The following is a 13,305-nucleotide window of genomic DNA, read 5'->3' as shown; positions in this document are numbered from 1 at the left end:
TTGAGAAATATAAAACCCATGGTCTCTCAGAGACTGTTTTTCAGAAAACTGTCCTTCTCTACATACACTACATTTTGCAGCAGTTTTAGACTTATTATTTATGGTCCTGAGTCTTGAAGTAAATGCCCCTAGATTAGCGATTGTTATACACCAGTTAGTGTAAGCTGGCTGCTTCTAGCAGGCTTTAAATACTAGAATCCTTCAATTCAGAGTGTCCTCTGCTTCCAGTATTTTAGCTTTTTTCATCTATTCATATATTTGTTCAGTCATTCATTCTAGTAATAACTCTGCAAAGGCACTAGGAGTAATTTTGCGAGGCATGGGGAATGCCTCATTAAACCCTGCTGAAATAGTCTGCTCTTGTGGCACTTCCAGCTTAGTGGATTCCTCCTACCCTTCCTCAAACCAGTCCTTTGAGAAACAGGTATGGGGCTCTCCCGAGCCCTTTCTTTATGTCAACGCTGAGTTCCTGTTTCATCCCTATTTTTCCCTCCCGCAGCCATGGCCACTACCTCTTCATGGCCAATGGGAAGATGGGAGAGACTTGGAAGGAGGAACACACAGCCTCCCCCACCCACACTTTTTTTCTAAAGAAGGAAAACCAGCAGGAGAGTTGGAGAGAACTCCATTTTATTAAGGAAAACTTAAAAAACAAACAAACAAACAAACAGGCAGTTGATAACGAAGGAGAAATGGGGAAGAGGTGCCCTATTAGTCACCCCTCACCCTTGCAATTCAATTCAGTTGTGGACCACTGGAAGGAACAGAATTAAATAATTTGATGGGGGGTACTGGGCTAAGATCCCCAGCTTTCCTTCTTGGGAAAAATTGAGGTACAGTAATACTGAGCAAAAGTGGAGGAAGCCACACCCCCAATGAGGCAAGCGCCAGGGACAAGGGAGAGGGTTCCACGTGGACTCAACAAGTAGGTGTGGTTGTAAACCTGGGACTTTGACAGGTGGGGCTGGGAGCTAATGGGGTTTGTAAACCAGGCTGGTGGTCAAGAGAGGAGGCAGGAGGTATAAACAAAGGGGCAGTGGCCTACAGAATAGGAAGGAGAGGGGCTTGTAAATGGAGTGGAGGCAGGCTGCCCAGGATGAGTGCTTAAATCCTTAGAGCCCCCAGGGGATGGTGGGGAGTCAAGGAGGCTGAAGGGAGAGGGTACCCCACCCATGGAGGTGGAGGAGGTGCTCCACCTCCAGCCCCAGTGAGTGCTGTGATCCTCCTCAGGACTTGATGCTCACGAGTCATTAGGATGCCATCAGCATGTCTGACACACTCAAACCAGGGACCTTTGGTAGGGTGGAAACTGGGAGACTAGCTCTGCCCTCAAAAACAGGATGAGGAAAGCAAGTTGGAAGATGTCGGTTGCCCTTCCCTGCCAAGCTCATTTTTAGGGTCTCTCTGTTCTCAGTCTTCTGGGCTCCAGGATCTTCAGTTCCGGGAAACCAGGGTATAGACCCTATGTTGAAAGAAGGTCACCTCCGACAGGACTCATCTGTGGGAGAAGAAGCAGTAATGGTAGGGAACGGTAGGGAATGAGTGAGGGCCTCCTACCTTCCCCACTTACCCTCCACACTGAACGTAAGGCTTATAATATCCTCCACGCCAAGTGCTTGCTACTACAGTAACAGCAGCCATCACTCATGTGGCTTGCATTCTGTGTCAGGCATTCTTACAACTTGTTTAATCACAGAATAACCCCAGATAGGGCGAAGTAATTTGATGTCCAGCTAGAGTTCCAAGATGCTTCATAAAAATTACAGAACCCTCTCTGGAAACCCCAGGTGGTGGTTATTATCAACCGCATTTCAGAATTAATAAACGGAGGCCAGAGGTCAGGTGATTTCCTGGAGGTTACATACACCACAGGTAAGAGACAAGATGGAATTCAAATGCAGGCCTGTCTGATCCACACCCTGTGTTTTTAACCACACTACTGCACTCAGAAAGACTCCTGGTTTTGAAATCTGGAGAGCCCCTGTGCACCTCACTTCCCAAGACCTCGATTTCCCCATTTGTAAAGGAGTGGGTGGGGCTAGAGGTCCTGTCAAGTCTCTTCGAAGCGCCAACATTAATTCTTCCCTTTCCCTCCCGGACCGCAGTGCCCATTCTGAGCACCAGGGGGTGCCCTCGGACAGGCGGAGCCTCAGCTCACCCACGATCAGGGCCTTGGTGCGCAGCCCGCCCTGGAGCTCCCGCTGGAGCAGCAGCAGCTCCTCCTCATCCTCCTCGTCGTCGGGTTGTGCCGCTTGGGGGCTGGAAGCACTGGGAGCCTCAGGCTCCGGGCCCAGCTCCTCCAGCACCGAACTCTCGGAGGGGTATTGGTACGTGGTCTCCAATGCTGTCTCGCTGAAGGAGATCTTGAGCTGAGAGTGGGAGAGAACGGGGTGGGGTGGGGGGGAGGCCCGGAGTTTAGTACGGGGAAGCGCCCAGGGGAGCAAATGCAAGGTGGGCGGGAGGGGAGCTGGATTTGGGCACCCTACTGACTTTGCCTGAGGTTCCAGGGGTCCAGTTTTCCTTTTGATACAGGCTCTCTAATCCCGTAATTTCCTTCTTCTATCTTATTTCCAAAACATCAGACTTTGGCTTGAGCTTGGGCAGAGGTGGCAGAAGTGATTAATACAGGACTTGGGTCCCAACTCTTTAGACTGCGGGTGGTGGAAGGATAAAAAGAATTGAAAATACATGGAGATAACTCCTGTAATCAGAACTGACTCTTTGGGCATCATGAGGGGAACCGGGAAGGCTTCCTGGAGGAGGAGGGAAGTTTGACCTGGCAGGAAGTAGCTGGCTGGAGGCAGTCCCAGGCAAAAGCAAAGCCAAGCCATTAGTTTCCACACACTCAGCCCCTTGAAGTTCCTGGGGGAAACCCAGGACTCTGACACTGGCGCCCTCTGCTCCCCTCACTCTTCTCCTATAGCTGGAGTGGACCAACAATAAAGTGGGGCTGGGGCCTGGGAGGGAAGAGGAGATCTACCAAAAGGCCCAGAGGAAACCAGTCTCTCCCCTAACACATAGGGGAGATGGGCCCTTGAGTCCCTGAAAGGTACAGCTAGGCGAGGTGACAGGGGCACAGAGGAAAGTCCATGCAAACACAGGTTGCAGTGGAGAATGCACCAGGAGAGGCAAGCAGAGACAGAGGCAAAAGGCCAGAGGGGACCTGGAGGGGGCAGAAAATCCACAAACACACTGTCCCAAGAGCAGGCGAGCCCCAGCTGTTCTCAGTGCCTTTCTCCCTTCCCCTTTGCCCTTTTAAGAAGCTCAGGGGGCAGGGGCAGAGTGGGATTACCTCTGGGAGCCAAAGCGATTAAGGAGACAAACAGGAGGATTCCCTGTGAACTACTTGGAAAGGTCCAGATGATCTACTCAGGCCTTATCAGGCACCTGTTTGGGAAACTCAGGCCTTGGGCCTGCATCCTTGTGTCTCCACATGGGCTGGGATGTGAGAAGAGAGAAGCTGGGGTGGGAGGGTGATGGCGGGACAGGTGGATGCTAAAGGCTTTAAGGAATGTGAAACCTGGGTCCCCAAGGGAAACTGGAACTCAGAGACTCCTTGGCTCCAAGCCATGCACTGGCTCATCTCACTGGGAGGAAAAGCTAGAGCCTAAGGCCCATAGGGTATTTCCACTGTGTCACATCCCACCTCACCTCTCAGGCATCTGCTCCCACTCTGGCCATCCTAGTCAAGGTTCTTCGAAGCCCACCAAGGACATTCCCATCCTGGGGCCTTTGCATTGGCTATTCCTTCTACTGGGAACACTCTTTCCCCAAATATCCCCATGGCTCCCTGTCTCCCAATCACCCTATTTGAAGTTCATATTCACTCTCCCAACTTTCTGGCCCTCAAGGTTCAACTTACCCAGTTCTAAACCCCCCACCCCCCATAATCATTTACCTACCACCTTCTAATAATGTACCAGAGAATTTAGTTATTTGTGATCTTTTGTCTGCTGTCCATAAGAGCATGAAAGTTGCTACAAGGAGTAATGAAGGGTTGGTCCAGACCTCAGACAGTGGTCCCCACAGAGAATCAACACTGGGGAACAATGTGGGAGGCACACTATCTGTGGAACTGCTGGTAGAAATGAGTGACAGCAGCCAGACCCCTTACATTCCAGCTGTTCCAAAGGGACCACTTCTGGTTCTGTTACTGACAGATTTATTCAGACTTCTGGGGACCCATTTGTTTTCTTTTCACATTCCCTTTTGGGATAACAAGCTCCACAATTTATTATCCACTCTGAAAAAGGATTCATCTTATTTGCTCTCAGTCATGTTTGTCTTTCTTCCCCAACCCTGCTTCTCTTCTGAGCCCCCCCCACCCCAACTTCTGACTGGGCTTCTCAGGAATGCACAGCCTGCATGGGAGTTGGGGGGGTGGGAGGAGACAGAGGGTGTGACTCACTTGCTCCTCTCCCATCAGCTATATAAAGTCACAAGGGGGCCAGAGAGGGGAGGAGCCCATCTCTGGGCCTCTGGGGAAGGGCACCAGCCACAGGGCAGGGCTGGGATTTCTCTCCCCTGGCAAGGATATGTTTGATGGCGTTAGCTTGCAAACAGAAGTTATGGGGGGGAGGGGGCAGTCCTCTGGTCTCCCAGCAAGTGGGTTGGGTCCCAGCTGGGTCAAGGCATGCTGGTCCCTGCTGAGCAGGGTGCAGAGAGAGGGAAGGAGGCCTGAGACAGTGTGGAGGGGGAGGTGTCTGGGTCTAGAAAACTCTGTGCTGCTTCTCCCCACCCCCACCCCCAGAGCAGCCAGGGCTTCCTTATTCTCTCACCACATCCTGAGCAGTTCTGGCAGGCCCAGGGCCCAGCGGTTCCCCACTCAGCCATACCAGCCTTCCGGCCCCCACCCCAGGCTTCCTGTTTGGGTGATCTGCTTCCGGCTCCCCTACTCCCTGACCTAGGTAGGGTCACTACCAAAGGTCCTGCCCTGCACTCATATGGGCCCCAGCTTTGGGCTCCAAACTTCAGACTCCCTCTGCTCTTCCTCCCCAAAGGCACAGGCCAACCTCAGTAGGAAGTGACTTGTCTGAACACCTCATGCTGGCAGTTCCTGACCTACCTCCTCTCATCTGCCCAGCCCAAAGGGGAAGGGGCTGGTAGTAGTCAGAATGCTCAGGACAGACTCAGGTACCACGGCTCAGGGGTGGGAGCCTGAGCTCCACATGAAGATGAATTGGGGGAATCAAGTGACCCAAAAGCTCAATTTAGGTCTCTGGTCCCTGTGGTTTCCCACTGACAGGGGACACACAAGAAAACCAAATCTGAGGATGTCAGGTGAGATGAAGACTGGAGACTAGGAAGGGCTTCCCTGTCCCTGCAGGGACCTCTCTCTCCTTAGAGATTTGCAAGCTGGAAACTGGTTGGTGTGTAAGGAAGGGGTCGGGCTGAAGCCAGGGCAAGAAGCCTAGCTGCTCCCACTTCCTGCACTTTGTCCTTTTTCCAGTTTTAACCTCTGACCCTCTGCTGGCCTCAGCCCCCACCCCTGTCCCCAACTCCCATTGTATTCCTTGTTCTCAGCACAGTTCTCTCCAAATTCACTTCTCTCTTTTGCTACCCCAAAGGGAGGGAGAGACCAGGGCAGCAGGAAGAGAGAGGAAAATGGGGAAAACCAACTGCTGAGCCAGTCCTAGGGAGGGAGGGGAAGCCCAGGGAGGAAGGAAGAAGGGGAGTGAGGGGGGGGCGCTGATTTTGGAAGAAGAAAAGGCTTTTCTTGTCCCAAGAGAGAAGGGAGCACTGTCTAAAGCAGTGGCCCAGCTGGGGGTGTGCAACCCTGAGGTCACCCACTTCAAATGGCCTCTGTGTGCGCCTCTCCCATGGAGCAGACTCGGGGTTCAAAGGTCTTCTCTGCCCTCCAGCCCTATTCCACTCCTCCGCCCCCATCCTAGGATGTCCCCTCGTTCAGCTCTCCCCTCTCTGCCTTGGGACTGAGACCCTTCTCCACTCACTTCTCCCTGCCATTTCTCCCTACCCCAAAGCCACCCCTTGTGCCTCTGCCGGGTTCCTGCCCAACATTCACTCCACTGGAAGGCTGTATGTGCTTTTAACTGATGACCCTGCTCTCACAGATTCTAGGCTGTAGCCTTGGTTCAGGTCTCCCACCAGAAGGGCTGGATTCGGTGACAGACTCAGAGGAAAGGAAGGGAAGAAATGGGACTGGGAGGGAAGAGGGGGAGCTGAGGAGGTGGGGAGGAAGGACCCAGAGCCTGAGGGAATGAAGAGTGAGCAGCCTGGGCACACCTTGTGAGACACACCCAGGGACAGCACTTGATTTGGGGCAGGATCCTTGGGCTTGGAAATGAATGGAAAATGAGCTCTACAAGAAGGAAGGGTGTGTGTAGAGGAGGAAGGGTGGTGGCAGGAATTCACAAGAAAGAATAGAGGAGGACAAGAATACGGGGATATAAAAAAGAAAGGCCAGAGAGAACTGAGGAGCGGGCTTCTGAGAAGTCTGGCTTGACAGCTCCCTACCTGTTTGTGGTGCCTTTCAGGGGACCCCTTGACAAGGCAGCTGCGGCTGAGGCGGAGGTAGCCCCCCAGAACCAAGATCTCCTCGGCAGTCGGGTACCGCTTCTTCCCAGCTCCAGGGACTGCCGCATCAGCTGTGGGTGGGGTGGCAGGAGTGGTGGGGGCTGCAGGGGGTACGGACCGCCGGGGGTTCACTGTGAAGGTGTGTCCACTGCGGCGAGGGGCCCCCACCCCTGGCCCTGCCTTCACCCCATAGAACAGACGGTTCATCAGGGGATCCCCAGGGGACTGGGGGGCAGGTGGGGCTGGGGGTGGGGGAGACAGAGGGGCTGCTGGTGGGGGCCGGAGATCCACTGCTTCCTCTTCCTGTCTTCTAGAGCCTCCAGTCCCAGCGTCCTCTGGTGGGAAGGGGGAGGGCACAGAGCTGTAGTTCTGCAGGGTTCTCAGAGGCCTGCCCTGAGCCCCCGCCTTCTCCTTCTCAGCCTCCCCTTCTCCAGCCTCAGTACCAAGAGGCCCCAAATACTTCTCAGCAGACTCTGGGGGGACTGGTTTCTGAGTCTGAGCCTCTGTGTCCCTGGGAGTCCATTCTCGAGCCTTTCCAGAATTCAGGGTCCATTTCCATCCCTCTGTCAGCCTCAGGCCCCTCTCACCATCCTCCACAGGGCTGGGCCTTTGCTCTCCTGCCTCCACTTCTGTGGAGCTGCTGTCTGGAGCCTCCCTTGTCAGCGTCTCTGACAGCTCTGTAATCTCTTCTGAGGCCAGCCTTGGAACTGGTCTCTCTTCTTTTCTCCCGCATTCCTCCGAACAGTCTTTTCTTTCTTCTTCTGAGCTCAGCCTCCACTCTGATGCCTCCAATTGTACCAAACTCTGTTCCTGAGACTCTCCAGAGTCAGGCCTCCATTTATGTGACTCCGTCAGCCCCAACTTCTGGTTGTCAGACTCTGCAGGGCTCAGTCTACTTTCCACCACCTCTTTTCTCCTGGGACTTTGTTCTCCAGGCTCTGCCAGTCTCAGACTCCACTCTGGAGTTTCTCCGGGGCTCAGCCTCCATTTCCGGGCCTCTGACAGTCTGGAGCTCCTGTCTCCAGCCTCTCCAGGGCTCTGCCTCCAGTCCCAAGCCTCTAAAGGCCTGGGGCTCAACTCTCGGGCTCCCCCTATCCCCAGCCTCCTCTCTCTGGCCTCCCTGGGACTGAGCCGCTCTTCTTTTGACTCTCTTCCCTTGGGGCTCTGATCCCGCATCTCCCCAGGGCTGGGTCTCCTATCTCGGGCCTCCAAAGGCCCAGGCCTTCTCTCTGCAAGTAACTCTTCATTCCGCTGCTGTTGCTGCTGCTGCTGGCGCTCCTGCCGAATGAATCGGTTCTGGTGCACTGGCCCAATGGCCTCCAGGAGGACAGCCGACTCATCTGGGTCTGGAGGTCCAGCCTCTGTAGTCCCAGGTGCAGGGCTAGGTTCTCCAGGAGACAGACCAAGCTTGGCCCGGCGACGCTCCAGGAGTCCCCGCTTCCAGGCTGGCATCTGGGACAGACGCTCCCGCTCTGCCTTCTCCCGGCCACGAAGGGCTGCCTCCTCCTGCCGTCGGCGGGCTAGCAGCTGTAGCTTCCAGTCTGGGATGGTGGCCATGGTCGCGCTGAGGTGAGGGTGGGGAGTGCTGGGGCCAGAGAACAGGAAAGAGAGGCTCCAGAGGTCCAGAGGTGAAATTGGGGGTGGGGGGAGAGGAAGTAGTGGGGGGAGAGGTGGGACACAGAGATGGGCACAGGAGCTGAGGGTAAAGACACAGGGAAAGAGTGAGAAGATGGAGGGCAAAGAAAGGAGAAAACAGAAAGTGAAAAAGCTGTGGGCCAAGTGGGGGTGGGCTCGTGGCCCTGAGAGGAAGAATAGAGATTCAGGGCAAAGCGGCGGGAGTCAGATTTGGCAGCGCAGGGTTAATGGTATCAGAGACAGTCCCGAGGATGCGAGAGGAGAGAAGGGCGGAAAAAGTCGGAATGAGAGGAGAGAGAGAAAAGAGAGGCCGAGAGGGGCGGGGGGTGTTAGGGTTCAAGCGAGGCTTCCCCACCGTTACCCCGAGGCGGTTAGAGTGGGAAGGGAGATCAGGGAATCCCGCCCGAGAGGGGGTGGTGGAACTTGAGGGGGTGTCGGGGCGGTGAGGAGGGGCGGGGAGTGGAGAGGTGTAGGGGAGCAGGGGAATCAGGGGGCAGAGGGGAAATGGAGCTCCGCGGGAGCCGCAGGGCGCGTCTCAGCGCGGGCCCGGGAGGTCCCGGCTCCCCTCCCAGCTCGGCTCCGGCCACGCCTCTTCGGCCCCCCCCAGCCGCCACCCTGCACTCCGCCCCCGGGCAGCTCGGGGGAAATACCCTCCCTTGGGGACTTTCGGAACCCGGGTGTCTGGGCTGCCAGCACGTTCCCAGAACCCTGGCGTCCACCCCCACCCGGTCCCGTCACCACCACCTGCCTCTCCCACCGGCCGAGCCCGGGACCGTGGCGTGCAGAGTACCCTCTCCACGGCTCCGCTGTTCCGAGCCTGCCAGTCCTATGCCCGAGTCTCCGCTCTCAGGGAGCCCTGACATAGCCGGCCATTCCCACCCAGCTCGGACCGCTCGGACAGGCAATCTCGGCACAAAGAGGAGACAGCCCAAGGTCCGGGCCGGGGACGGGAGACAGGAGACACCCCCTCCCCAAGTCTGAAGCCCCTCAGTCAACTCACAAGTTGGCGGGGCTCCCAGGGGAGGGGGTGCGGAGGAGCCTGGCGTCCGGAGGGAGGAGAGAGGAAGAGGAGGAGAGTGGGACCGAGAGAGATCCGGAGACAGGAGGGAGGGGAGGAGGGAAGGAGAGGAGGGAAGGAGAGGAGGAGGGAAAGAGGGGAGTCGAGGAGGAGGGACCGAGACAGAGACCTGGGGGCCGGGCGGGGGGCGGCGACCGCTTTGTCTGAGGACAATGCGGAGAGGGAAGGGGGCGCGGGCGGGGCCCGAGGGGCGGGGCCTCGCTCCAGAGACCTCGCATGGGACTAGGCTCGCGGACTCCCCTTTTCCCGCCGCAATCCCTGGCCCTGAATTTCTGTCCCCAGGGACCACGCCCCGCTCCCTCTCGGTAGCCCCAGAGAACCCTGGTGTCCAGACCCTCGCCCCGAGCTCGCCGACCCAAGGCAGCCGCCCGTGACTCAGGCCCCTCGAGGGACTTGGAGAGGAAGCAGCAGCTGCTACAGCCGGGCCCGCCCTTCCCATCTCCTGCTGCTCCTCCCCACGCTTTTGCCTCCCCCGGCCGCCCTTTGTTACGGCGGGGTCCAGGGCCGCCACCAGGCTGTGGTGGGCCCGTGGGGAGCGGGATGGCAGTAGAGGTACTCAGAAGCCAACAGCTATGGGAACTGGATCCCACACCAGGGCCGCTATCCCACTCTTTGGCTTCAACCTGTCTCCCTTGAGTTCCCTGCTCTGCAGCGAGGGAAACTGGGGGATTTGGAGGAAGGGGGACTGGGCCTCTCTGGGGAAGTGGGGGTGGGCCTGACGGCAGCGGTCGCCAGAGGGCGCGGTGGCTGCCCAGACTCCAGTTTGATGTGCCCGGCTCCGCTTGCACTCCTTCCCAAAGTCAGCCCTCTAGCTAGAGAAACACCGATAGACTGCATACCATATGTAGAAAAAACAGGCCGAATTTTATTTTTCTGCTGCGCGTGTTCCTCGGGAGAGCAGAGAGCTCTTAGTCACCCAAAATGAAAAGCAGGGGGATCCTTTCAACTAGGTTAGAGGACAGAGCCTAGGGCCGGGGCCTAAGGAGCCGGCAAGGCTAGTCAGGGGGCTGGCACTTGGGGCCTGGAAGGGCAGGCATTATCAAACCTGCAGACCCTGGTCCCACTCCTAGAAAGGGAAGCCAGAGAGAAGGGGATCCCTGAGGTGCAGAAGGGAGTAACAGTGGGAGGGAAGTGGTCAGGCCCCCCCTTCTTCCTTATGAGGAGGTTCTTAAGGTGTGTGTGTTGCGGGGGGTGGGGGGTGTCAAGCCCTGAAGTGTGAGGAGACAGGTAAGTTCCCCATCTCCTCTTCCTGGCTGGTGAGAAGTAGATCTTGGAGTCCAGTGGTTGAAACTCAGAATTTAGGTTATGGAGCTGGGCTCCATAGGTTAAGGAGTGGAGGCTCAAACAGGGGAAGGGACAACCCCTTCAGTCCATGAATATGGGTTTCTGGTCTGAAGCAGCCAGGACCTGGATGTTAAAGGAGAGAAAGTGCCGGGCTTGGAACCAGGTTAGCTCCTCACTCGGCCTCACCTTCCTGGGGCCGGGAGAGCAGGTGGAGTTTTCTTTGTAACTGGGCCCGGAGGTAGCGGAGGTCTTGCTGGTCAAGTCCATGAGCCAGGCCCAGATAGAGGGTAAGGAGGAGAGCAAGGAGGAGGCGGTCAGTGCCCAGGGTGGGTACCACCCACAGCACCGTCAGCAGTTCCACACACACTGGGTGGCGCAAATGGGAGAAGAGTCTCAGAGCCCGGGGAGACTTCAGGGCCAGAGGCTCACCAAGCCCCAGCACATGGTAGTACACCTAGGAGGGAGAACAGCTTAGAAATGGGATCAAGCCCCTTTTGCAACATAGCGACCTCTTTCCTCCCCTTCCAGGAAACTTCCCCTTCTGTAACACAGGCCCAAGGACCACCCTCCTGAGACCAGGACCCCTGATCCTCATCTCTGGTTCATGAACCTTCCCCAGTCCCAGCCCATGGTTTCAGACCTTTGACAGAATGCTGAGGGGAGACTGTCTTATAAGAAAGGTAAGTAGGAAAAAAAAAAAGGTAAGTAGGTAAGGGAGTTGAAAGAAGAGAAAGGTGGAAGAGCATGGCAGAAGGAGGAGGGAAATCCTTGGAGGGGGAAAAAGGCATTCTGGAAGGAATCCTAGGTCTCAGGTAGGAATCTGGGAGCCTCACCTGTTTGAGGCCCATGAGCTCGGCGTAGTCAAAGACGAGAAGGATGCTGAAGATGAGGAGCCAGGATATGACGTGGAGCACAAAGCAGAGCAGGGGCACCCAGGTGGCCCATGGTTCGGCCCGAGCCTCCCACAACACAGGGCCTCTGGGTACAGGTTCCCAGTACCGCATCACCAACTGGGGAAGGATGTGGGGCTGGGTATCTGAGCAGCCTACCCTTGAAAGACCTAGACCCAGAGGCTGCCCCCCACCCCAGGCTGGCCTGCAGCTCTCCCCACCTCTACCATGAACGTCACAAACAGTCACCACATAGGGGGTCCTAGGTGGGGTCCCAAGGATGTAAGGATGACCTATATCTACCCTGAGGGCTTGCAGACCAGATGGGGGTAACCAGATAGGTACATAAAGTACCAAGCACTCACTGAGAAGACAAGTGAATGCTAACTGGGAAGCCTTCTCTTGAGACCTAGGGAAGAGGTTTCGAAGAAAGGGTAGCACTGAAGGAGATGTTGCCAAGGGGATCTCAAGCAGAACAACATGAACAAGGTTGCAAAGGTGAGAATGCACATATCTGCTTGGGGAATGAGTAATGGTACACCATTCTTGATAAGGAGAATATATGCTGTGGAGGAATGAAAGCTGAGATTAGAGTCCTCAACACCCTCAGTTCTCTTCCTAAACCCACATTTTCAGAATGGCCTTTGCCGCTCCAGTCTAGGACACCCTTCTCACAGACAGTTTCCCTTGGGACTCAGTGGCCAAGGCCTCATACCTGCAAGGCCAGGGCAGTGCATGCGACATACAGTGACCTCTGAAGGACCCCGAAATATCGAGACATCCACGCCTTCACTGTCTCAGTTGCCATGAGGCTGTGCTGCCCCACAAAAAGTAGGAGGAGACCCAGATCCCAAGCCAGGGGAACAAGGATACTGCGGTCCTGCACAGCAGCCAGCCATCCCTGGCGGGCATCTAGGGGGAGTTGAAGAAAGGGACAAAAGATCAAGAGGGTTATGGGAAACATCCCCTATCCTACTCTCTTCTTGGGGCCCCAGGCGATGTCCCCTTAATGCTTCAAGAGTCTTAATGCTTCCTCTCCAGGCTTTGCCCACCTTTTCCATTCCCTGCTTCTTCCCTTTTCCCCAGGCCTTCTTCAGGGTGGGGAGGAATATGGCTGGAGAGGCGATTGACCCTCTTGTTTCGGTGGTCTAAATGCTCCCCTTTTCGAACTCCCTCCATATTCCTCTCTTTAAAAGCACTTTCTTTCCTCTGCTTATCGCCCTTTTCCTCCCCACCCAGTTCTCACTCCCTCGCCTCTCCAAACCGCTAATCCCTGAGTTCCTGATTTAGCCCTCTACTCTGCCCTGAAGCTTCTCCAGCTTTCGCGGTTCTAGTTCCCTCTCCCGGACTTCCCCTGTCATTTGTCTCCAAGCCCCGCCCTACCTCCCTCTCGTCCGGCTCCACCTCCATCCCCAGAGCTCATCCTTGATCCCTCCCGCTCACCCGGACCACCAGGCTCCGGGATCCCTCCAAGAAGTGGCCGAAGAGAGGTAAAGCGCACGAACTCCACTCCGGTGCCAAAGGCCAGGATGAAAGAGGCGAGGGCAGCAGGGATCAGGAGCAGAGCTGGGGCCATGGCGACACACGGAGGGGTGGGGAAGCGGGCGGGCTTGGGATTCCCGCGGCCACAGGCCCCGCCCCCCCCCCCACGCTCCTCGGGTCCCTCCCAGAAAGGCGGGGCTCCTTCGTTCAAATGCCGGGGCTCGGGTCAGCGGCGCGCCCTTTTTTCTGCCCGCAGGGCGGGTCGCGGGGGCTTTTACCCAGACCGCAGTCTCTGCGTCACAGAAGGGAAAGTTAGAATTCCGAGTGACAAATGGAAAGGGCAGCGGCTCTACAGCCCTTCGTGTGGGTTGAATCGTAGCTCGGCTAGTTGTCTCAGCTGAA

The 13,305-nt window shown here is 56.4% G+C and overlaps 2 protein-coding genes across 3 annotated transcripts; both read right to left on the bottom strand.

Annotated features, from left to right (window-relative positions):
* Positions 1 to 615: 615 nt before the first annotated feature.
* PPP1R18 (protein phosphatase 1 regulatory subunit 18) lies at positions 616 to 8,346 on the bottom strand. 2 transcript variants are annotated; one of them, XR_013967024.1, is made up of 4 exons: positions 6,475 to 8,252; positions 2,491 to 2,651; positions 2,159 to 2,369; positions 616 to 1,498 (listed from the first exon to the last, which is right to left on the bottom strand). XR_013967024.1 is itself a non-coding variant. In XM_080806773.1 (3 exons), exons 1-3 carry the CDS (start codon positions 8,089 to 8,091, stop codon positions 1,479 to 1,481), a joined length of 1,848 nt encoding a protein of 615 aa, XP_080662899.1. In that variant the 5' UTR covers positions 8,092 to 8,346; the 3' UTR covers positions 616 to 1,478. The 2 variants fall into 2 exon arrangements, 1 of the variants encoding a protein (XP_080662899.1); XM_080806773.1 differs by lacking the exon at positions 2,491 to 2,651 and having other exon boundaries at positions 6,475 to 8,346.
* Positions 8,347 to 10,090: 1,744 nt separating this feature from the next.
* Positions 10,091 to 13,063, bottom strand: NRM (nurim). The gene is made up of 4 exons (XM_080806803.1): positions 12,865 to 13,063; positions 12,137 to 12,333; positions 11,365 to 11,541; positions 10,091 to 10,985 (listed from the first exon to the last, which is right to left on the bottom strand). The coding sequence occupies exons 1-4, from the start codon at positions 12,995 to 12,997 to the stop codon at positions 10,704 to 10,706; spliced, it is 789 nt and encodes a 262-aa protein (XP_080662929.1). The 5' UTR covers positions 12,998 to 13,063; the 3' UTR covers positions 10,091 to 10,703.
* Between the last annotated feature and the right edge of the window lie 242 nt (positions 13,064 to 13,305).

The sequence above is a fragment of the Martes martes genome (genome assembly GCF_963455335.1).
Source record: "Martes martes genome assembly, chromosome: 6".
Classification (NCBI taxonomy): domain Eukaryota; kingdom Metazoa; phylum Chordata; class Mammalia; order Carnivora; family Mustelidae; genus Martes; species Martes martes.
This window is presented reverse-complemented; position numbering and strand designations above follow the sequence as displayed.

Excerpts from the sequence above, each read along its gene's own strand:
- PPP1R18 (XM_080806773.1), bottom strand. The coding sequence starts at position 8,091 with ATGGCCACCATCCCAGACTGGAAGCTACAGCTGCTAGCCCGCCGACGG. Across the intron at positions 2,370-6,474 it reads CTGAAAGGCACCACAAACAG|CTCAAGATCTCCTTCAGCGA; the intron begins GTAGGGAGCTGT and ends TCCCACTCTCAG. Across the intron at positions 1,499-2,158 it reads CACCAAGGCCCTGATCGTGG|ATGAGTCCTGTCGGAGGTGA; the intron begins GTGAGCTGAGGC and ends CTTCTCCCACAG.
- NRM (XM_080806803.1), bottom strand. The coding sequence starts at position 12,997 with ATGGCCCCAGCTCTGCTCCTGATCCCTGCTGCCCTCGCCTCTTTCATC. Across the intron at positions 12,334-12,864 it reads CCCGGAGCCTGGTGGTCCGG|ATGCCCGCCAGGGATGGCTG; the intron begins GTGAGCGGGAGG and ends AACTCCCCCTAG. Across the intron at positions 11,542-12,136 it reads GCACTGCCCTGGCCTTGCAG|TTGGTGATGCGGTACTGGGA; the intron begins GTATGAGGCCTT and ends ATCCTTCCCCAG.